Raw genomic sequence first — 24,301 nt, 5'->3', positions numbered from 1 at the left:
GTTTCAGCTTCCCGCTTGCCACTTAGCTTGATAACGACTCAAAAATCATTCCCTTGTTTTCAAGGGCTCTTCTTTCTTGTCTGCTCTGTGTACTACAGGGCAGTATTGACACATGGAATTAATGACAGGGTCTGTAATGAAACAACAGTCATGCAAACACCAGTCTGCTCTTTTGATAAAACAGCATGTTAGAGACCTATTCACCTCCCTCTAATTGAGTACTGCATAATAGTTCCAATCCTTTTATGTAACATATTTTGTTCTATGATTAGAAAAGAAGAAAAAGGGGGAACCTATGAAGCATTGCTTCCTTCAATCACCCCCTGATTAATTCTGATTTTAATGAGGGTGGCTGTTATTTAGGCAGGTTCTGTTACATACTTGTTTTGTTGACTTCTGTACAATGCATAACAAAACCCAGGATGGGATAATTGGGAACCATTTCTTTGGCATAGGGATTCCTGTTCTTAATGTAAGGTTGGCTTGGAAAAAAAGAACCCTGACATTTAAAATTAGCCATTTTGTATTTAATTCCCTTTCACATTTGGAAGATGGGATGAAAATTAGTATATAAATAAAGCATTTTAATTAACAGAGCTTTTCCAAAAATGCCTGCTGTAACGGAGCCTGTGAAAGCCCCGAGAAGGAAGCTCTGTAATCTTTGCTATAATTCTGAGAGTGCATCTTATTTCAATACTTCAGCATCAATGGAATAGTCCATAATCTACTGAAGTACAATGGATTTCCTCAAAACTTGTGATATTCTGAAGTGTTTTAAATGCTTTGTCCTCAAGAAATTAATACAACTTTCGGCACTAGTTAAATGTTCAGTTATATACCATCAGAGCATGTCCTTTGCTGATCCTTCATCTTTCAGTATAATCTTCCATCTGATGGCTTCCTAGTGCTAAAGTTACACTCATCTTTTACTAAGCCACTAACCAATAGGTAGGAGAGGTGTAGTGGCTTTTCTGTACCAAATCTGAGGTGTTCAAGCTCCATTTTTCAAAAACATTTCTGAGACCCTTCCCTCAGCCTCACCGTCATGCTTTGGGATTGGGTACAGCTGGGAAGTTAAACTACATAACATAAAAATATCATTCCCAAGAGAAATGGATATGGCACATTGTCCACACCATGCATGTCCTTCCACTTCGGGAGTTGAATAAACAGGCAACAGCCTTATAAATAGGGAAGTCTTTCTAAAGTTAATTTTCTTCATATGATCACACTGAATATAAGAATCTGTCAGAATATTCTCTTTTCAAAATAATTAAAATATTTTATAGTAACATAGAATTGTAGCAGTTTTACTGGTTTCCTTCATATGAAGCTGTTTTTGTTTTTGATATAAGCTGCTTCGGACCCGACTTGATATTTGAGAAAAGCTCAATTATGGAATGAAAAAGCAGGAATGGCCTCCAAATCTTAATTTTCTTCTCAGGTAAATAGGCTTACTATCTGTCTTTGTCCTTTGAATCTATTTAAAATTTAGAGCATCTTACTAAAGATAATCAGACTGACAAATTTGAGAGCTGTATGTTGGTAATTTTTTAAAATAACACTCAAGATTTGGAGTCTGAAGTCTAAGAACAAAATCCTGACTATGTCATTAACAAGATGACTGATCTGGGTTTAGATACTTAATCACTGGTCCCATTTACGCCTCAATAAAATATCTCTTACCCTATCTAATTCACAAGGCTGTTTTCGAACTTAAAAGCAATATATAAAATATTAGTCTTTTATTATTCTCATTTCTGTTAGAAGATCACATGCAAAGCTTCTAAAAATGTGCTATCCACCTCACATTAAAGAGTATGGTTAAGAAAATATAGAGAAAGAGGTTAGGGATAGTGTTAGAAAAATAAAACTGAGTTTTACCCTTAAGTGAAGATGATCTTTATTTCTTGGTAATTTCTCTACAGACCTTTCTATCCTGTTGTCCAAAATTAGCACAATAAATATTAGTAAGAGGTCAGCATGCCAACTGACAGTGTTGAATAAAGCAGGAGAAATGGAAGTTCTGACATGCTCTTCTCAATTAGGAAGGAGGAGGGTGACTAAGAGCAAGTAGTCAATGGAGATTATTCTTATTTGATGTTTCTCTAATAAACAAAAGCCACTATTTTGGCTAGTGCTTAAATCAAGAGCTCAAAGTAGGCATTCCTACTACAGAGTTAAGGGACAATGACTACTAATAAGCAACACAAAGACTGCATGACATCCTACTTAGAGGTGTCCAGCCAGTGGAAAGGCCCTCTTTAACCTAAAGATGAACAATATCATATTTCTCCCTTACCACTGTAAGGGTATATTAGTTTAACTGGATCCAAGTTCCTTTAATTAAGCTTCTAAGAAAACTTACAGTTTATTTTTAATGAGGTAGAACAGTGCTGTCTAACAGAAACATAATGTAAGCCATACATATGCAATCTTAAATGTTCTAGTAGCCACATTGAAAAAGTGAGAAAAGATAAGTAAGATTAGTTTTAAAATAATTTGCTTAACCCAATATATTAAAAATATTATTTCAACATAAATTCATAATAAACAATTGAGGTATTTTATATTCTCTTTTTGTACTGAGTCTTTGAATGTCTGAGTATTTTAACACTTAGAAGACATCCCAATTCAGACTAGCCATAGTCATATATGACTAATGGTTACCATATTGGACAGTGCAGATCTAAAGGATTTTCTGATGTAAGCAATTAAGATCACTGCACTTTCGTACCCACAATAGATCTTACAATGCTATAAAAACTGAATCGTATTTCTGAAATGTACCTACAAAGCATTTCCTTGATTAACTCATCAAGGTGGGAGTAATCACAGTTGTTATTTTTATAAGCAGAGTCAAGAAATTTAGTTATAAGGAAGAAATTATATAGTTATTACTTTCAGTCATAAATTACCTGTCCCAGCTTTAATAAGCTTAAAAATAATATTTGGAGATTAAAGGGGAACTATTTCTATATTTGGTACTTTCATTTATTAAGAAAGCCATGTCCCACCAATACTGCACAATGGCTGGCAAAAATATATTGGACAAGGAGTAGATAAGAAAGGGAAGAAATGGAAAACAATTATTTATATAGATGTAAATTTTAGAAGATTCTGATATAATTTATAAGCAAAAAGGCAATGTACCTTGTTAAACAGTGATGCGGTAAGTGTACAGTAGAAGATTAGTCAGTCCTGTTCCAATTAAGAAACTAAGGGGGATTAGAAAAGTCACAACAAAACTTGAAACTTGAAATATTACTTCCCTTGTTTAGTTTAGGCTTAAGCCAGTCAATCCTCTCTCCCTTCTTCTGGAGGAGGCTGTGCTGTAATATGCAAATTGTGTGCTGTAGCTAAGGTGAATGCAATTGTATTAGCCACACTGGACTTGCTTAACCACATACAATCCGAATTCTAATCTCCCGCTTAAGTTGCAGGGACTTATATTTTTTCCAGTTCAAAAGAGGAAAGAAAAGGTGGAGAGGCAGGCCAATTTCATCCTCTTTCCCACCTCTGTTCTCACATTAAAAATGTCAATGAAGCTTTCTATAATCTCCATGCCTCTTAATGCTTATGTCTGATAAATATTACAATTATCATTCTATATTAAAGAAATTAGGTACCCCATTATTTAAATTAGCCACTCATGGACCAAAGTACCTTACAGAATTCCTTTCCAGACCTGAATTTCATAACATCTGGCCAAGAAATTGAAATGACAAAAGTATACTTTATAGTCTTTAAACCATGTAGGCTATTTTATTGAGCAAAAAAATTAACCTTTGATTTGGGGATCAGCTTTGACATTTCATCAAACACACTGGGAAAATCACAGGGTACAAGGCACTGTACTAGCTAGACATGATGGGATTTATAGGGTTCAGATTATTCTCAAACTCTTAAGACCTCCAGGTCCACTGCCAATCCCCTTACCTACATCTGTCACAAACAGAATCCTTATACTAAAAAAAGAAAAATCACATGGAATACCACTGTCAGTTGGTATTCAATGGGAAGAAAATGTTTCAGCACTGATCTCTCAGTGTCCTTAAAAATCTAGCTTAGATAAAGTTGCTAAGGTGGTGCACAACTTGGGGCAGTGGCTATGTCCAGCCTGGAGGCAAAATGGAAATGTAATTTAAATTTTCGTATTGGTGGTTTTTACAGTTTTGGTGGTAAATAACATCTGTACCCTACACCAGGCTCAGTAATAGTACTTGGCATGACCAACCTTAGTCATCACTTTGGTAAGTGCTTTGGCACGGGCCACTGTTGCTAACCACCATCCTGGTGCAGGTCCTTCACATCTGCTCTCCTATGGATGGAAAAAAGGGAGTGTCTAGTGTCCATTCATTGGCCACATCACCTCCAATACTATCCTTTACTCACACGCCTTTCAACTCAGGCCCAGGAGAAAATGATTTCATTTTTGGAAAGGAAAGCTAACCAGACAAAGCTATAGTACACTCTTAGCACAGTAAGACTTGGTGGGATGCAGAACATCCTAAAAGTGACAGCTGAAGGAACTAACCAATAGCACATTGCTGAAGAGGATGATTTAGGAAATATTCTGGCGAACACTGACTCTAACAGACAGACACAGTAGCACAGTGGACAGAGCAAAGGTCTTGAATTCTGAAAAATGAAGTTCTTAGCCTCACTTTAGCTAGAAAGACAGTGTACGTTTTGTAAACTGTGAAAGGAAATGGATTTTCATCAGTCATTAGCTTGGAAATGTGTAGGGCAATTCTTTGGGCCTTGCTTCCCCTAATGATAAATCTGATAACTTAATCAGATTGTGATAAAATAACCAGAACTCTTTGGAAGAAAGATGCAGTATGTGAATTTCAAAGATTTATCTTATTAACAAGAGTAAGTTTCCCTCCACCTGGAATGAATGGTCATTTCTCCATTTGTCAATCTAATACCTCTTAAACTTCAAGGATCAGCACAATTGTTACCTTCCCTGTGAAACAGTCCCTGATTCACTGCAACAGAATGAACTGCTCCTTTTCCTTGGTGCTCACAGTTCAATACAGACCTTATTTTGACATTACTAACTTCTACCCTGTGTTCTAAAATAGCTTATAGCCATATCCCACACTAAAAGGTGAGTTTCCCAAAGGCAGAGACTACCACATTCACCTCTGAATCTCCCTCATCTTCCTAGCACAGTGCCTTGCACAGAGTACCTGCTTAATAAATATTCCCCGAATTTACTGATTTTAGTCTCCCTTGGCTTTATGGCATCTTTTTTACCTCAAAAAAAAAAAAACAAAAAAAACAAAAACCAAAAACAACAGTGAAAAAAGAGAAGGAACTAAGACAAACACGTAAGACGACGCATAAAGAATGGGTTCATTCTTTGCATTCCAGCTTTGGAATGCCCACTGCTGATCTCCATACGGAATTGTCATTGACTATTATTAGTGAGAGCAAATGTTAGAAAGCACATAAAGGCAGACAATGTTAAAAAAAAAAAAAAAAACAACCCACCACACATCATGGAAAAGTTGTGATTTAGGACTATTCTCAAAATTGCCTTAACTTCAACTTGAATGGCGAAATTCATACCATCAAAGCCAACACAAGACATATTTTGCTATGCAAAAATCAATACCACCTTCAGACTGAGCTGGGAGTCGGCTGGATGTTTACTCATCCAAGGCAAATGGGCCAGTTGGATAGTATCTGTGTTATCTTTTAAGACCTCATATTACTGAAATAAAATTTAAGAAAAAGGAAATTTACTCAACCTAACTAGTTCACTGTCTTCAAGCTAGTATGCTCCATTCTGGTCCTTGTTAATATTTCCCCCTGCATCTACCAGGTGGACTCTGTTGGTTCTCATCCTAACTGCTGTAGTTACACTGCTGTGTTTCACTTGCCACATCAGATCCTTGTGAAGTACACATCTTATTCTTATTTGTTCATTCAGAACTTGTTCCTCTGCCTCCTATGTTTGCTCTAACAACATATCTTCTCTTTAACTGTAAATTCATTCAGGGTAGAAACATGTATATTCTATACAAAGTATGAAGAATGTCATATGCAAAGAGATAACAATGTCTTTTGAATATTACGAGCATGGTTAGCTGTAAATTCTAAGCTTGGGAAAATGATGGAAATTTAAAAGGAATAGCTGGAAGTCAACTAAATCCTAGTCGTACCAGCTGTTTATATATGAAGCTACTTACTTCTACGTAAGTCGACTGCATTATCAGCATCATCTGAAAACTCAGACTCTGTAGAGGGTCTAAATATCCTAACTCGTCACACTCCTCATGTCAGCTCTTCCTGTTTTTGAACATTTCTGCTCTAAGCTTCCTGCTGTGCTCTTAGCCTCTGACTATTTCTTTATTATACCTTTCCCTTTTATGGTTCACTTTCTGGCTTTACCACTCCAGCTGCTATTTCTCTTGACTGAGGGATACTAGCCTGTGCAGAGTTGTTGTAAAAAAGAGATGACCAGAAGAAATTCACCTTCTGGTGGCAGCTGCCACCAACACACAGAAGCACTCATTCAAGATGGCTTAAAGGAGACAGTGACTCAATATATGACTAGAAAATTGAGCAATTCAGGCAAGTGTGAAAGGAATACTTTCTAATAACTCCTCCAAGATGACTAGTTACTTATTAGTATATATTTAGTTTAATTATTTGAAAAACTGGCTATTTTTGGAGGGGAAGGAGGTGTGAAGCAAGAAGGGAAGGTGAAATTGTTTTTAGAATCCCTAATTAATACAAGTGCCTGCTTTCAGAAAATCCTTCATTTGAGCTATTCCTTTTCACCTTTTCCTAGACAGTTTAGAATTCTTGGTTTCAGCAGCAATCCAAAAAGAAAGAATGCAAACTTGCACATCAAAAATGAATAAAAATAAAAAGCATCATGATTTGGAACAAAAACCAAAACAGACTAAAATGAAAAAATACAAGAAGCAGCAAAATCATCAAACCTAATTCGCAGCATCTTTTTGAAGACAGGGAGGTTAGTTGGTTAAATATCACAGTGACCTGGCAGCTGCTCTCCTAGCTTTGAGAACTGAAATGTTTAGGAATGCACATCCATAAGCGGCACATGTAGAAGAACCACAGTGGCCAAGAGAGGTCTGAACTACTGCTGCCTGGGCCAGCCTGTTCCAATCAACATGGATTTCCAGAGATGCTGTTCTATGGTAACTCTCAGTGAGAGAGACAAAGAAATAGAACATTTTTAGAAACCAAGCGAAAAATGGAGGGGAATACAATACCTGGAAAGTTTATCAAGCATGTTGACAAGTTTCATGGCTTCATATTCTTTTTGTTCTTCTGTCATTTCATCTATGGGGTTTGGCATTGGTTCCTCTAAATGACCAGTGATAAGATTAATGCTACAAAAAGAAAAAAAAGTTATGCTGTATGTTTTCAAATTATGCTCTTTCTATACTTTTCTGGTCCAAGTTTTAAGTTATAATAAGAAAGAGTATAATAGCCAAAAAATTGGCAGTAGCAATTTTATGGTATAGAACTGCTATAGGAATTTTTTTTAAAAACTGACTTTTCCTACTAATTTGCTTTGGGAAGTGGGTGATAGCTACCTTGCCAGCTTTTTTTTTGAAGCATGGCTACTTTCTAAAAATTGGAAATTTGATTGGTGCCGTTAGGATAAATATCCTTGGATGCACAGCTTAATTATATAGGGGACAAATGATTTCAGAGAAGAAGAAACCTATTTTATGATACAGCATAAAACAAATATGTCAAAAAAATTGGAAAAATGATGACAGGCTGGAATCTGAAAATGAAAGCATGCCAATTTATAATCTCAGGAAATTAGTCCATTAGTGAGACCACAGAAGGCAATGAGTGTTTAAATAATAAAAGATAAAGCAGAACAATTTTAATCAGATTTGATCTAACTTAGATTAAAAAAAAAAAGGAATGAAATCTAGTCTACCAAAAGACAGGTATGCCATCTGGCTTTCTGGAAATAGATTTAATAAAGTACTTAAAATGAATGTGTTCCATAAACTTTGTATGAAGTTCTAATACCAAACCAAACTATCCTCTTAATTAAAAGTCATACTATTTTTTTTTTTTGAGGAGGAGGAGGTGAAATAAAAGATAATTCTTTCAATGGTTGCCAAATATCTATAGTTTAAACATCTTTCTGGATAAGCAGACAAGAGGTTATAATATTCTGTACCAGCCAAGGACAGACAGTAATGTTTTTAATGATCAAATATCCCTGCAAATAGCAAAGTGCCAATAAATTACTTTCTAGGGTTTATAAACACAAATGCTTTCGGGGGCCAAGCCTTAAGGACAGACAGATGAGTGAACTGGTTAAGTATAAGTAACGTGGAGTATTGTGCACTAGGGTAAAATGGAGAACAGTTCTAGTCTAAACAGGGAAAAAAATCATGTGGGCCAAAACCAAGACATTGTGATTGATTACGTCCTTGCGTGGCCAGCTTGCTGGCCTGGCTTTAGACTTTTCACTTGGGCAAGCTGACTTCCTTAACTAAGCAGGGCTTTTCCTCACATAGAGCAAGGGCTAGGTACTATAATGTTAGAAAAAATATTTCTTTTTCTACATTTCTCAGAGGCTGCCTGACAGATTCCTTGCAGAAGGACTCAGTGCTCACCATCCTCAAAAACTGGATCTCAAACATCTATTTTACTATTCTTGTATAAAGACCTTTGTCAAGGGCCATGGCTAAAAAACTTCTTTTTCCTTTAAAGCAGTGGAAACCCTCATCCTTTTAAACAAATGAAATCTACACAGAAAGCTGATATATGAAATAGATGAAAGTGGAACTGCTCAGGCAGAAGAGGGGCCAGGGATGGCCAAAGAGAGTAAGGGCCTAGAATCCCTTCTATTTGCTTCCCTTCTATCCTCACTCACTTGCTTCCTCTGAAGGCAGCCCCTAAGACACTTTCAGGAACTCTGGGGAAACAGTCTGAAAACCCACGGGCTTGTCAGTGATTCTTAGCCTTGGCTGTAAACTGCAATCACCTGAGAACTTAAAAGATGCGACCTGGGCCTCACCTGAAACCAACTAAATGTTTTTTTCCCAGGTGATTGTGATACACATTGAGGTTACGAACCACCGGGATACAGCCTACCTGAGACACTCCCTGTGTGCTACTGGTCCCTCTCCTTTCTTTTCAGGTGCTCATGCATGCCCAGTTGCTACGTCATGCTTGACTCTGTGACCCATGGACTGCAGCCTGCCAGACTTCTCTGTCCATGGGATTTACTAGGCAAGAATACTGGAATGGGTTGCTATTTTCTACTTCAGGGGATCTGCCCCATCCAGGGATCAAACCCAAGTCTCCTCGTTTCCTGCACTGGCAGGTGAATTCTTTACCACTGTGCCACCTGGGAAGTGTCAGGTACTCATAAAATAAAAGAAAAAGGCCTCAAGTTGGTGGCCATTAACAAAAATGTTGAATGGGGTCATCATATTTCCCAAAAGTCAGGAACAATGAGGACCCAAATAAGGCTTCTGAGAAGCTAGTTTTTAAGAAGTCTCCAGATGCCACAATGAAAATGTAATTCCACCACTCATCTCTTATTTGCTTAGACATAAAACAACAGGACATATTTTCACTGGTTTCTCTTCCGCTGCCTGTTAAATTAGAAAAACAACTAGTCTTAAAAATAAGTAAGTAAAGGTACTTATAATGCACATGCCACTTTCCAAGCAAACAAAAGAAATATGGCCTTAGAAGAAGGTATAAGGCAAGACAGGTATTAACTATTTTAAGTCATGCTCATCTGTCTCTTAAGAGAAGTCTTTTCTCTTCAAGTTCAATGGAAAGGTGACAAAAAAATTAGATCCACACACTGATTTAGAATATAATGAAATCAGCACAGGTCATCTTGTGCCTTAGGGAAAAAAATCTGTCAGGAGGATACCACAGCACATGAAGTCAGGACATGATTCTTGGATCAGGACACATTTGATTCTTTTATTGGTGCTTTTAAGGACTTAGTGGAAATGATGACTCTTTTCCACAAGCTCAAGTCTGCTGCTGCTAAAATGATTTAACAACTTGCTGTGAAATTAGCTACTAGAGTCATACAATGCTTTGCTCACTGAGCATAAAATTCACTCTTACAGACTAAGAACTTACCATCCTTTACCCATGTAGTAAGACATTCCAACCCACCCCCTCAAAACACTCTGGGAATTGAGCTTTCAATTTTTTCCTTGAAAAAACATCCCCCGCCCCAAACCCCAAGCTGATACTCAGAAGAATATAACCACCACCATGGCATGCAGAAGTTGCTGAACTCTGCCACTCAGTTATGGTTAAAAAAAAAAAAAATCAAAAACGCCAATATGCGCGGGGCAGGAGGCAGCCTTAGACACTGTCTCCCCTCCTGCTCCCCACTTCAAATCAGTCTCATGCAGTTTCCCCACCCAGAGAAAGAGAAAACAAATAATAGTCACCACCACAGCAACAGAGTGAGGCTTCATAAAAGAGTATTTTCACTGAACAAATACTTGCTACCTTTATAACCTTAAGAGTATAGTCTGAGATGTAACTTTCCAGGTTTCAGAATCTTAACACAGAAATTCTGGGACTGGTTTTTTGTCCAAGACTCTGGTCCTAAGATACTTTAAGTACACTAACCACGGTAGATATTTTATTGGGTAATTTTATATTTATCATAGTTTTTCCCACCTTGTCTCTGCTCCCGGCCCCCATATTTTCATCACTCCAATCCTAACTCTTCTGTGTGATATTTCATCAAGAATTTTATATTGTATATAATGCTGTTATATGACTGCAGCTATAGGTCTGGAGACAAAAGGATTAGGACTGTTACTCTTCAAACTGTTGCTACATTTGGCCAACATCAATTGCATTATACTACTTCACTTAAAAAAAAAAAAGGAGCTATTAAATGTTCCCTGAGCTATAAGAAAGTTAACGTCTATCTCTAAAAAACATAGGTCAAATTTTACTCCAAGCATCCTGGTTAACAAGCTGTAAAGTCAAGTCCCTGCAGAGGCTAAGGCAGGTAAGATGAACAAAGATACATGATCAAATTGAAGGAGCTTATTATGCCTGGTACGACAGGGGCCACAGTCACTCAACTCAGTCAGGTACCATGTGGCACTGTAGGCCTAATGTTATCAGAACTTCCATCTTTTCAAAAGAAGTTAGGAATCTAAATTTTCATCTGAAAGATATGAATTCCAAATTAGTTTAAGCCCTATGTAAAACAGATACTAAAAACATAAAACCAAATAACCAATGCAACATCAGGCAAGTGAAGCAAAACCTACTTGTGGGCTAAATCTAGTCTGTGGACTAACGATCTGCAACTTCTAGGAAAGGGATCAGGATTTTTAGGAGAAGGCGTTTGTGAGTCCAGATTAAGGAAGAAGAGGGCAGTGGGGCGGGAAAGGAGACATTATATGCTCATGAAATATCTTTCCAGGAAAAACTCTCCATAACATCTGCCACCCATAAAACAATAAACAGAGTGGAAATTTACCATACCCTGTTTTCTCGAATTCCATCCGCTGGCCCCATTTCCCAGCTAGATGTGGAGCCTGAAGAAGGCAGGGACCTTATCTGTCTTGGTTATCCTCATGATAAGAAGGGGATGATCAACTTAAATTTACTAACACCTTTAAAAAACTAATGTAGTCAACAAAAATTTACTGAATGCCTACTGCACATGAGGCACTATTTTGGGGACATCTCAATGAATAAAAAAAATTCTCTCATGGAGTTTATCTTCTACTGGGAAAAACAGACTAAATGAATAAGTAAATTGTATGGTATGTTAGAAGGTGATAAGTGCTATGAAGAAAAAAGAGCAAGCAAGTGTGAGGTGGAGGGGTGAAGGAAGGATTGTGGCAATTTTTATTGTGGGGACAGAACAGACTTTACCAGGAAGACGATAACTGAGTAAAGACGTGCAGAAGCCAAGGGAATGGCCTTCTAGCTATCTGGAGAACAGGCATTCCAGGCAGAAGGAACAGTCAATGCCGAGGCCTCAGGAATGTGTCTGGAGCGTGACAAACAGTGAATCACCGTGGTGATAGCCCAGTGAGAAAGGGTACATGTACGTCACTGTAAGGACTTTGATTTTTAGCCATTGGAGAGTTTTGAGCAGTGGTAATGTCTGACTAACATTTTTATAAAGATCATGTTGGCTGCTATGTTGAGAACTAAAAGAATGACCAAAAAAAAGTAAAGAAGTAAAGTAAAAAAAGTAAAGAATGAGTAAAGAATGACAAAGATAGAAGTAACAAGACCAGTTAGGAAGCTATTTAAAATGATCTCAGAGAGAGATAAAATTTGAGCTTGGACTAGAATAGTGGCAGTGATGGTAGTGAGGGGTGACTAAATTCTGAATGTACTATGAAGGGAGAGCCAGAATTACCTGAGAGATTTATATGAATCAGAATGAACTGAATAAAACTTTTAACTTTTAGGGATATCAGGATTTATAAAAAATATATTTTCCCTTATTTTCTATTTTGGTTATATCAAAGAAAAATAATAGATGCTCTAAGAACAGGGAGATTACATGAAGGGCAAACTCATCTCTCATTTTGATTGGCCCTGAAGAATATGGTAGCAGTTAAAACACAAGCTTTGACTTCACACATGTTAGGATGGTTAAGATATTAAAAGAAAAGCCTGAAAAATAATAAGTATTGGAGAGGATGTGGAGAAACTGGAACCCTTGTGCACTGCTGGTGGGAATGTAAAATGGTATGGCAGTTCCTCAAAAAATTACACATAGCATTACCATATGATTTAGCAATTCCCCTCTGGGTATATACCCAAACTTCATCATTCACAGCATTATTCACAACAGCCAAAAGGTGGAAATAACCCAAGCATCCACTGATGGATGAATCAATAAACAAAATGTGGTAAATACATACAACGGAATGTTACTCAGCCTTTAAAAGGAAGGAAATTTTGACACATGCTATAATATGGATGCATTTTAGAGACATTTTAAGTGAACTTAGTCATAAAAGGAGAAATATTGTATATTATTTCACTTACATGAGGTTTCCTAGGCAAATTCACAGAGAAAGTGTAACAATAGTTACAAGGGGTTGTGGAGACAGGGGATAGATAAAAGTTTCAGCTGGGGAAGATGAAAAGTTCTGGAAATAGATGGTAGTAATGGCTACACATTAATGTACATGGTGCCACAGATCTGTATGCTTAAAATGGTAAATTTTATGTATATTTTACCCTCAAAATAAGAGTGAAAAGTACAATAAAGCCTGCTTTGCCTGCCTCAAAAACAAACAAACAAACGAAAATCTCAAAAAAAGACCAGCTCTAGAGTTAGGTCACCTGATTGCTCATGAACTGTGTGCCCTAGACAAGTTCTGGAAACCACTGAGCTTTATTTTCCTCATCTGTAAAATGTGGATAACCTTTAGCCCAAAGTTTGCTGTGAAGATTAAATGAGATAATGTTATGAAAGTTCTTAGTACAACACATTAGATACTCAGTAAATGTCATTTATTCGCTCAGTTATGTCCGACTCTCTGCAACTCCATGAACTGTAGCCTGCCAGGCTCCTGTGTCTGTAGGATTTCCCAGGCAAGAATACTGGAGTGGGTTGCTATTTCCTTCTCCAGGGGATCTTCCCAACCCAGGGATCAAACTCGCATCTCCTGCACTAGCAGGCAGATTCTTTACCACTGAGCCACCAGGGAAGTCCCATCCAAGAGTACTGGAGAGGGTTGCCATTGCCTTCTCTGACATTCAAGAAATCACCAGCTATTATTAGCATAAGTGAGCTACTTGTCAAGAAGTAAGCAAGCCAGAAGTCCTTGAATCCAGTGAGTTAGTTTATTAAGTTAAGTCATCACCATGGAGCTGCACATGCAATCTTCATTAACTAAAGAAGCCATGCAACAACTAGGTTTTTTGTGGAGTTTGCTATGGTAAAATCCAATTTCAAGATATTTTAAAGAGATACCAGTTAATAATGTTGACTGAGGTGAAAATTTGAGAATTACTGTATAAATAAGATACAGTAAGATTTCACATTTAAGAAGTAGGATAAATTATGGAACAATGTCTTAATCAAAGATTTTGCATCCTATTAACAATGCAAAGAAATAGGGTAATGTGGTATGATTCATTTATTAAGTATCATGGATCAGCAATATAAGTAGACACACTGAATACACATATATACACCAAGTTGCATCTAGGCAACTAAAAAAGATCCAAGATACTTTTAAAATTACAGTGCTTTATATGTTTCTTATATTGGGCTGTTGGTTTCAAGTGATATCCTTGATATAAAGGATATGAAAAACTATGGTTGTAAATCTGTAGGAAATAAAATCTGAAGTAAAGCTCAATATTGTAGATTCAGATAACACAGCTCTTGCTGGTCATTTCTTAAAATTAAAATACAAAAGAAAAATCAGAGAACTCAATTTGCAAAGTGCAAAGCTGGTATGAATTGTAAATATCACAAAGGCGAGTTAACCAGTATGCACAGCAGTAGAGGCAGTGATTTTATTTTCAATCCTGGTCTTTAGAGATCTGAATTTAGATTGTGTTTCATGACTGCTTACAAGAAATTAATTCTAGTTCCTAGAAAGGCTAGTTACAACCTACTATACATAAATATACCATCATAGTCTAAACTAGGCAAAATGAGAAATCTTCAAGTCCTAGTTCTGGTTTATCTACTTCAAGAAATGTTAAAAACAAAGTTATCTCTTCATTTGTATAACCCCAACATATGGAGAAAATTATAATGGAACTTGACTTAAAGCAGCATAACAAAATCTTGACAAAACAAAGTCATTTGTGCTGAAGAAACTATAATATCTATACAGCTGCTGCCATAGCTACTGTTGAAAAATACATGGTCAAGAAGAAAACACCCCCAAATTGCTTAGTAGTATAATACTTTTAATCTGCTGGGTGTAATTATGAACTAGTGTGGTGTATTAAGAATATAACAGGGCATCCTACAGTTCTATCCACTTTGGCCCTTCCCTTCGCCCCCTCCATACAGCAGCTCTTTTTTAAAGATACCCTTTTGGACTGATAGGCTCCTATATACCATACCAAGCCTGAAGGCAACTAGTCTAAAATGAGTCAAATGTCACTAGGGTACACATCTGTCAACTGAGGTTTGGAATGATGTACAAACCACACTAGTCAGTTACACTGTACCATCTATACAGTCAAGGAGCCTTCATACTCAGAGGTGGAAAAGAAACAGGTATAAAGTTAGAATTTAGAAAGGTGTGCTAAGTCACTTCAGTCACGTCCAACTCTTTGCAACCCTAGAGACTATAGCCTGCCAGGCTCCTCTATCCATGGGATTCTCCAGGCAAGAATACTGGAATGGGTGGCCATTTCCTTCTCCAGAGAATCTTCCCAACCCAGGGATCGAACCTGCATCTCTGATGTCTCCTGCACTGGCAGGCAGGTTCTTTATCATGAGCACCACCTGGGAAGCCCTATACATTATATCACCAATACAGTCAAGGGGCCTTCATGCTCAGAGGCATAAAAGAAACAGGTATAAAGTTAGTATTTAGAAATATGGTTTCTCTTTTATACAGGACCAAAGCTTATTTAATTATTTTTTACAAACATGGCTAGACATACACCAAAAACCTGTGTGGCATATACTTGATTCTATGACTGTATTTTCTCTAAGTATGTTAATTGCAGAAAGCTATTTCCAGCCCATTAAATACATTTATCTTGACACAGAAAGGACTGTTGTGATATTAACTGTCTCTCATGGCCTAAATGTAAGCTCCATACAATTCTTAGTTTCAGATTCCATTAAAGGATTACAGGTTACCTTGGTGCATTAATCAGAATCCACTTATATTTTTGACAACGGGATGAGGGCCAACTGAATAAAGGGTAATTTCTCTGCTTCTGCCAATACTAACACTGTTTGTGAATAAATGCATCATAAGAGAAGCAGACTGTGATCCTGAGAGCACTGACTGGTGATGATTAATCAGGCGGTAGGGGAGTAAGTCATCCTTTCAGATGCTGACTTTATAAACTTGACCAGATTGCTAAGAAGTTTTCATAACAATTTTAAAGGAAGAAGTTCTTTGAGCTTGTGGATCACTGTCCAAAGCACAAAGGATTATCTTGCTTGCAAAGCACTTTGTTTACCACCACTTCCATGGGAACCGGTTTAATAAATATTTAAAATTAACAAATGAAACACTGCTGCACCTGAAAGGGGGAAGATGTAAGAAAAAAACAGAAGCAGATCTATCTGAAAAGGGAAGATGTGATGCTATGTTAAAAGACATATTTACACTTGTAATGAGCAGTGTTTAAGAAACACAACAAGATTTCACAATGGTGACTATTCTGGCCACACTAACACACCATTCCTATATTAATGATACAGGCCAAGTCCAAAGGCTGAAGAAGATTCCAACCAGGGATGTAAGGCCTAAGCACAAAATCCTTCTATGGTCAAGAGTCAAGATAATAACAATATCACACATCATGGTCCTTGATTTCAAAAAACAGTACTTTCCTGAACTCTAACATCACTTCCATAATGTAACACACTTCTATTTCCTGTACTATTGGGAGACACCCAATGTTCTTGTATTTTTCTGAGGTTTTTCTTGTTATAGTAGTAGTCTTGTGTTTGCTGGATCTATGTTAGTCACTCAGTCATGTCTGACTCTTTGTAACCCCATGGACTGTAGCCAGTCAGGCTCTTCTGTCCATGGAATTCTACAGGCAAGAATACTGGAGTGGGTAGCCATTTCCTTCTCTAAGGTACTTCTCCGACCCAGGGGTAGAACCCGGGTCTCCTGCATTGCAGGCAGATTCTTTACTGTCTTAGCCACCAGGGAAGCCCTGCTTGGTATATGACCAATGCCATTTTAGAAGTCATCCACCAAACAAATTAAAAAATACACACTGAGATACAATGATATCAACCATTCATGAGTACTCAAGAATTTCCTGTGTTAGCTGACTGTGTCCACATACCTGGGGACACACTGAATGCTTAATGTAATTTCTTCCTTAATTTAAAAATATGAGACTCTTTAAGTGGTACACTTTAATGTCTCAAATAGAGGATATTAAACTGATATGGAAATAGAGTTTATGAAATGAAAAAAATCAAGAGCTAGCAAGAATAATATAGAATGATGACTTCTATAATTATCCAAAGATTAATATATTATTTTTCTACCTTAGCTTCAAATATCTGAAAGAGACGCCCAATTTATAACATCTAAATGGTGTCAGTCTTAAGAATTTAATGCTTAAAGTCACTGCTAGCTTTTTTTCCCCCAAAGCCTTTTTCTTCTGGGACACACTCTATAAGATCTTACCAAGGCTGAAAGATCTGGGAATGCCACAAGTAACACCACCTACTCAGACCTGATTTGCTAAGAATACGGGCCCTATAAGTCTTATCTGATTAGGGAAGGATATTTTTTTGTTTGTTTCTTTTACATTGGCTTTGGCAATGATTTTGGTTTTGAAACTTCATCAAACTAGGGAGTGATCTTTTTTACCTTCTGACAACCCATTATTGTCATTTCAACAAGGCACAATCTACACTTTTAAAAATGGGCTGTATCTTGCAGATAATCATTTTTCCAGCCCTGATCAACTACTACGTGATCCACATCATACTCTAGAAGACTGTGCGTAGAAAACATCATATGTCGATGTCATCATTGAGAGGGAAGGGCATACCCTTTTAACATTCAGTAACAAAAACCAAAAAACTGAGCTCAAATAACTCCTAATAAGTAGAAACTAAGGAGTTGAGAGGGGGATGAAAAGGATGGGAAGGCGGTAGAAGAGAGTAGAAGTGGTTTGTTTCGGGATGAGAGACAACTAGTGTCTTTGACTTACAGGCACTGAGTCAAGGAAAACTTGGTAAGAGTCTCTGGCTTGCCTACCCAGCGGACTAATGCCTCTGCTAAAAGATGGTTCCCTAGTTGCTAAATTAAAATTTACCACAGAGCCAGACTTCTTTCCTTTGGCTAGTAATGTGCCTTGTGGCTTTATTTGATTGACTTATAAGGACTTTCACACAAGAGGAAAGATCAGAATGTATGGAACCTACATTTAGATTTCTGAGAAAGACTGAAGCATCAGATAACCAACTTAAATTCTTGGTCTTGGTTATACCTTATAAAATCTCAACTTATGGAAAGGAGAGCACAAAATAAGCAACAATATCCTTTAAATATATGACAGGAGACGTCAAAAAATACTACCTCTCTTAATACTTAGGAGAGGATGATGAGCATGTTAAAAGTATCATGCAGCAAAACATTTTCTTGCAATATTATCCTTCCTCAATCACTTGATGTCATTCTCTAAGGCACTAGCTATGCAACCACCTCTAAAACAATATTAAACAGGAGCTTCCAAATCCACAAAAGAAGAGAAATGAAAGACAAAGGAAGTGAAAGGCAAATAACCAATCCAAAGGGAGACAAAGTTAGGTGAAAAGAAATGTGATACTATACTTTGGTTTTGCATTTTTGTATTCTTCAGTGTCTGTGTCCTCGTCCTCTGAGTACCAATTATCTCCTCTTCCTCCAGCCAAGAGGCCCCTGGCCGCCAACAGTCCTGCAGCATTCCCATAGCCAGTGTATTTCAGGAGACTATCCACTGCAAAAACAGAACAGGTTTTTAGACAGGAATCCTTGAGTGCTCACTGTCATCACCAACAACTCACCAACACAGGGAAGCTGGACATACATGCCATGGTAGTAATCTTAAAAGTTGAGAGGCTGTCAAAGTGTGGTAGTAGTAATCCTATATGCTCTGAGGACCAAAACCCTTTTTTAAGGTATCAGAAATTCAAATGGAGCTGTTTTGAATACACTCTGTGGCAGGAGTGGGGCTTCTGTGACTGCCAGGCCATTGGTAAGGGTGATGTTTTAAGGTTTTGATCATAAAATTGTTCTCTTTATTCAGTTTCAGAGAAATGATGATTAGAGTTAAGGAAAGCCAGACTGGGATTTTACCAATATAGCATATAATGTAAAATCTTTCTTATTGCTTTTATAGGAACTGGAGGGAAATAGGAATTAAGATAATAAGGAATAACAAAACCTAAATGAAAGTTGCTCAGTTGTGTCCGACTCTTTGTGGCCTCATGGACTATACAGTCCATGGAATTCTCCAGGCCAGAATACAGGAGTGGGTAGCCTTCCCTTCTTCAAGGGATCTTCCCAACCCAGGTCTCCCACATTGCAGGTGGATTCTTTACCAGCTGAGCCACAAGGGAAGTCCAAGAAAACCTAAGCATATTAGCAAATGTAAACAGGATAGGCTAAGTTACTGCTTTTTCAAAGAAATCAGAAAAAGTATGGAAGCACATTATATATACCCAGTGAGTATAAGGCCAGGAACTGCTGGACCTTAATGACAACTCTACCACTTATTAGCACATGGACCTTAGGTAAATTATTTTGCAGTTCTTTACTCCAGTTTTCAGATATACAGAACTGGAATAATACCTAACTCACAGATTAATACATGCAAGGTACTTAGAAAAGTATCTGGTGTTAGGTTGGTACAAAAATAACTGCTGTTTTGGACAGTGAATTTTGAATGAATCATCATAACTAGGCTCAAATGCATCCTTATTAATCAAAATAGGAACTATTATCATCAACACATTTTGCCAACAAAAAGTAAGTTTGTTTATTCCTATAGTGTAAAAATACACGCTTCAGGATTCCACAAACTCTTGGAAAGCATTTTCTGCCTCCTGCTGGTTGTGGAAGCATTTTTCCTTGCAAAAAGTTGTCGAAATGACTGAAGTGGTAGTTGGCTGGCGAGAGGTCAGGTGAATATGGCAGATGAGGCAAAACTTCATAGTCCAATGCGTCCAACTTTTGAAGCATTGGTTGTGCAACCATGCGATTAGGCATTGTCATGGATAAGAACTGGGCCCATTCCGTTGACCAATGCTGGCTGCAGATGTTGCCATTTTCAGTGCATCTCATTGATTTGCTGAGCATACTTTTCAGATGTAATGGTTTTGCCGGGATTCAGAAAGTTGTAGTAGATCAGACAGGCAGCAGACCACCAAACAGTGACCATGACAATTTTTTGGTGCATGTTTGGCTTTGGGAAGTGGTTTGGAGCTTCTTCTCAGTCTAACCACTGAGCTGGTGGTCATTAGTTGTCATATAAAATCCACTTTTCGTCACATATTACAATCCAATTGAGAAATAGTTTGTTGCTGTGTAGAATAAGAGAGGACGACACTTCAAAATGATGGTTTTCTGTTTGTTTTTTTTTAATTTTCAGTCAGCTCATAAGGCACCCACTTATCTTTTTCATCTTTCCAATTTGCTTCAAATGCTGAATGACTGTAGAATGGTCGACGTTGAGTTCTTGGGCAACTTCTCTACTTCCAATGGCCAGTCACTACGCTCACCCTCAAGGCTCTTGTCTTCTTTGCAAAACTTCTTGAAACACCATTGCACTGTACCATGAAGGGCACCGAGAGGATGTAGGATGAACAGTCCAGAATAGAATTGTTCATTAAATTTTCAAATACTTTAATAACAGAGTATCTCCCTTGACACTGAAACTAGGTAGTTTGGGAGCAAGTAAAGGGAAGTCTGCTTTCAAAGGACTCAGAAACTAGTAAAATTTATGCAAAAGGAAATATGGATTAATAATGTAAGTAGATTAAATAAAGTTTTACATTAGTCACTTTTAACTATTTTCTACATCAAAACCTATTGGTAACTGTGTCTCTTTGGTACTAATTCTCAATGGGTGTTGGGTAGAATCATCAGAATTTAATGAGGGATCATGGTGATATAATTTGAAAGCCCTGTGAACAAATCTGATATGCTCTCTCTTTCCATCAGTTCTTCCACAAGATGGAGTGATTTAGATAAATTAATGGATTCTTAATGGATTATTATATGTGCATGCTCAGTCATGTCCAACTCTTTGTGACCCTATGGACTGTAGCCCGCTAGGCTCCTCTGTCCATGGAATTTTCCAGCCAAGAATACTGGAGTGGATTGTCATTTCCTGCTCGAGGGGATCTTCCTCATACAGGGATCAAACCCATGTCTCTTGTGTCTCCTGCACTGGCAGACAGATTCTTTACCAATGCACCACCTGGGAAGCCTTAATGGTTATTAGGGGAAGTGAATAAAAAGTATATACAGATATTCCTAATATTCATGACCCCAGACATGGTCAGACACAAAGTCACTGAGGCTGAAGGATCATATATCTGAACCCACATTAATAATGACACTCTCATTGCAAGTTTTTGGATAAGATATATTTTTAAACAAATACGGATATTTAGCAGTTCCAGAAAAAAAAAAAATACTCACTGAAACTGTGAAAGTCTAAATTGAGATGCTATGAATAAATGGTTTAAATAAATATACTAAAAAATAACTAAAAAAGACACAAAATTTAAATAACCACCTACAGTGGCTAAACATTAAAATAGTTTAAGAATATAGTTTATGAAAGGCCAAAATAGGTTAAAAAGAAGTCAACAGAACACTAAATAACCTGCTTTCTTATGTAGAAAATCCTCCTGGAAGCTAGTGAATGGTAAAAATTCCTAGCACTTTTATGAAAATTGTACTTACTGTTCATTCATTGGAACAAACCTTCTGTGTCAACTCTGTGATAGGTTGGGTTACAAAGACTGTTTCAGACACACTTTGCTTTCAGAACAGTAGATAAGGCTATAGCCGATAATTTAAAAATCAAATGAACATTTGCTAATAAGATAAACACTTAAAAACTGGTGTTCAGAAGGAGAGACAAATGGACTACAAAAACCACACAGTGAGGAAGCATTTTCTTTGTGAAGTTCTGATTTATATTACTGATATCTAGTGGAGTGTTTCTAATTACTTTTCAGTCTATTTTTGAATATTCTCTATAATATCCTATTTGATATTGAGAAAGTAGTAAAAGGAAAATGCACTAAATTTGGATGTTAAGATGAGCTGTTAAGGCAAACAAAAGATCTTCTGAGTGGTCCTTAAAAGAAAAAAAAAAAAAAGAAACACAACATATGTTTTTGTCTTTGTCACAGTACTCATCCATGCACTTAGATGAAACTGCTGAAGAAATGAAACAAATGACAAGAAAGATTTCCCCATGATTTTATCAAGATGCTAGAGGGCACTATGAACAGAGGAAAGCAACCACAGCAGCACAAGGCAAAGTCAGAACTGCACTGGTAGTAATGACATTACTGCTTATACAAAGCATGGGTTTATCACACTTGACTAAGAGAAAAAAAGAAAAAAGGCTTTGCTCTTTTACTGAGGAGAAAGAAGGGCAGAACCAGATTCTACCAGAAACCATTCCCCCCTCTCTGTTACACAGAGAAGGATTTACAGTACTTTTCCTTTCAGTTAAATGCTGTGACTTTTTGAAATACTGTACTAGAAGCTTCCTTTGACTAGTCTCTGGACTTCCAATCTCACACCCCCTCCTCTCCTGGTTACACACAACTCCCTTATATCCTTGTAAAGCAAAAGTATGACATAAGCACCTTTCTGGATAAAACCTCCAAAACCTCCCCCAAAGGCTAAAGCTCAAATTCTAAAACAGGGCCTAGAGGGATCATTTTCTTGCCTCTGCCTTCTTTCCCAAACTCATCTCCTACTGCTCCTGTGCAATGCAGATTCCTCACACTTTGAACTAGTCTCTTTCCTGTATATAACAAGGCTTCTTCCCACTTCTCTTTTCTTTTGGATGAAGACTTTCTCTGACCTTTTCCACACCAACCAATCATTTCCTCTTCCAGGTTGCTGCTGTACCTGGCACATTCTTCTCTTATGGTGCTTACCAAAGTATATTACAATTATTCCTTTATATGGAAAAGTCCATAAGACAGTGTATTCACTATACTGAATTCATAGACAGCATTAATGTTTGGTCTTTCATTAAACATTTATGGGGTACCTACTACCTGTAAGGTACTCTGTTAAACACTGGGGAACCAAAGGTGAAGAAGACAAGATATCTAACCTAGAGAAACTCAATGTCCAGAATAAAAGTTTAACAAAGAGTTATAACAAATGTCAGAAGTATTTTAAAAAGAGAGAGGGCTAAGTAAAAATGGTACCAAGCAGAGAATGATGAACTCTTCATTGGATGATCTTCACACAGATGACACAGATGAAGATTATGATCTTCAAGAATACATAAAGCTCACTATGCTAACAAGGATGGAAGAAGCATTCCATGCGAAAGGAACAGCATCTGCAAAGCCGTGGAGATGAGCCAAGGAACAGCACAGTATAATTAGGTAAGAATAAAGAAGTCTTTAGCATGATTAAGCAAAAAGTGCAGGGTAGGGAGTAGATTTAGCATATTTACACTATAAAGGTAGGCCATGGAGGTAAGATTTGTATTTTACCATGGAGGTGACACAGCCATTGAAAGTTTTATAAGGGGGAATGCCAATAGGATATGTGTACCCTAGAACAGTCCCGCTCTCAGCCGTGTGTAAGAAAGAATGAAGAAAACCTGACCAGAAACAGAGGGATAGTATTATTTTAATAGTTTATTAAGAGGGATGCAGCTTTGGAAATCCCCCTCAAATAGGCTGAAGCAGAAGCCACGGGAGGGGATAATACTGCTCAGGAAGCAAGGTAAAGTGAGGATGGGGCCAGATGAGAACTTTAGAGAAAGATAGCAACTAGATGTGGACAAAGATAGGAGTGAACAAATCAGACTGAAAAGAATGAACAGAGAGGTGGGTCAAAGGAAATCTAGGAGTGTGTTGTAGTAGAGATAGACAGTGGTCAACAGTATCAACTGTTACAAAAGAAAGATGCTATTAAGATAAAGACTAAAAACTATCCATTCCTTTTGAAAATTAGTTGTGGCTTCCCTTGTGGCTCAGATGGTAAAGAATCTGCCTGCAATGCAGGAGACCAGGGTTTGATCCCTGGGTTAGGAAGACCCTTGGAGAAGGAAATAGTAACCCACTGCAGTATCCTTGCCTGGACAATTCCATGGACAGAGAAGCCTGAAGGGCTACAGTCCACAGGGGTCTCAGGACTGAGCAACTAACACTTTCTAACACTTTGTTTCTTTGTGACTTTGTGACCTTACTGAAAGCATTTTCAGTGGAATCTGGGAAGTAGGGAATGGTGGAAATGCCTTACTTGCTGCAAGTTGAAGTCTGAGTGGGTAATAAGGATACTGAAAAGAAGAACAAATTAGGAAGAGTTAATAAAGGAACAAAGGGTTAACACCTGATGGAGCAAGGCTTTTGAGAAGACAAGAAGAG

At 37.5% G+C, this 24,301-nt stretch overlaps 1 protein-coding gene across 2 annotated transcripts in view; it reads right to left on the bottom strand.

Annotated features, from left to right (window-relative positions):
- Positions 1–24,301, bottom strand: part of RIC8B (RIC8 guanine nucleotide exchange factor B) — a 101,899-nt gene that overhangs the window by 8,076 nt on the left and 69,522 nt on the right. Inside the window, exons 8-9 of one of the 2 annotated variants that reach the window (XM_052640074.1) lie at positions 18,513–18,657; positions 7,257–7,376 (exon numbers count right to left, since the gene is read on the bottom strand). In XM_052640074.1, coding sequence (XP_052496034.1) covers positions 7,257–7,376; positions 18,513–18,657 — 265 coding nt within the window. The remainder of the gene's footprint in view (positions 1–7,256; positions 7,377–18,512; positions 18,658–24,301) is intronic. The other variant, XM_052640075.1, reaches the window with a different exon arrangement.

This window comes from Budorcas taxicolor, chromosome 5, assembly GCF_023091745.1.
Source record: "Budorcas taxicolor isolate Tak-1 chromosome 5, Takin1.1, whole genome shotgun sequence".
Lineage (NCBI taxonomy): Eukaryota > Metazoa > Chordata > Mammalia > Artiodactyla > Bovidae > Budorcas > Budorcas taxicolor.
The sequence above is the reverse complement of the archived record's forward strand: the minus strand, read 5'-3'. Positions and strand labels throughout refer to the sequence as shown.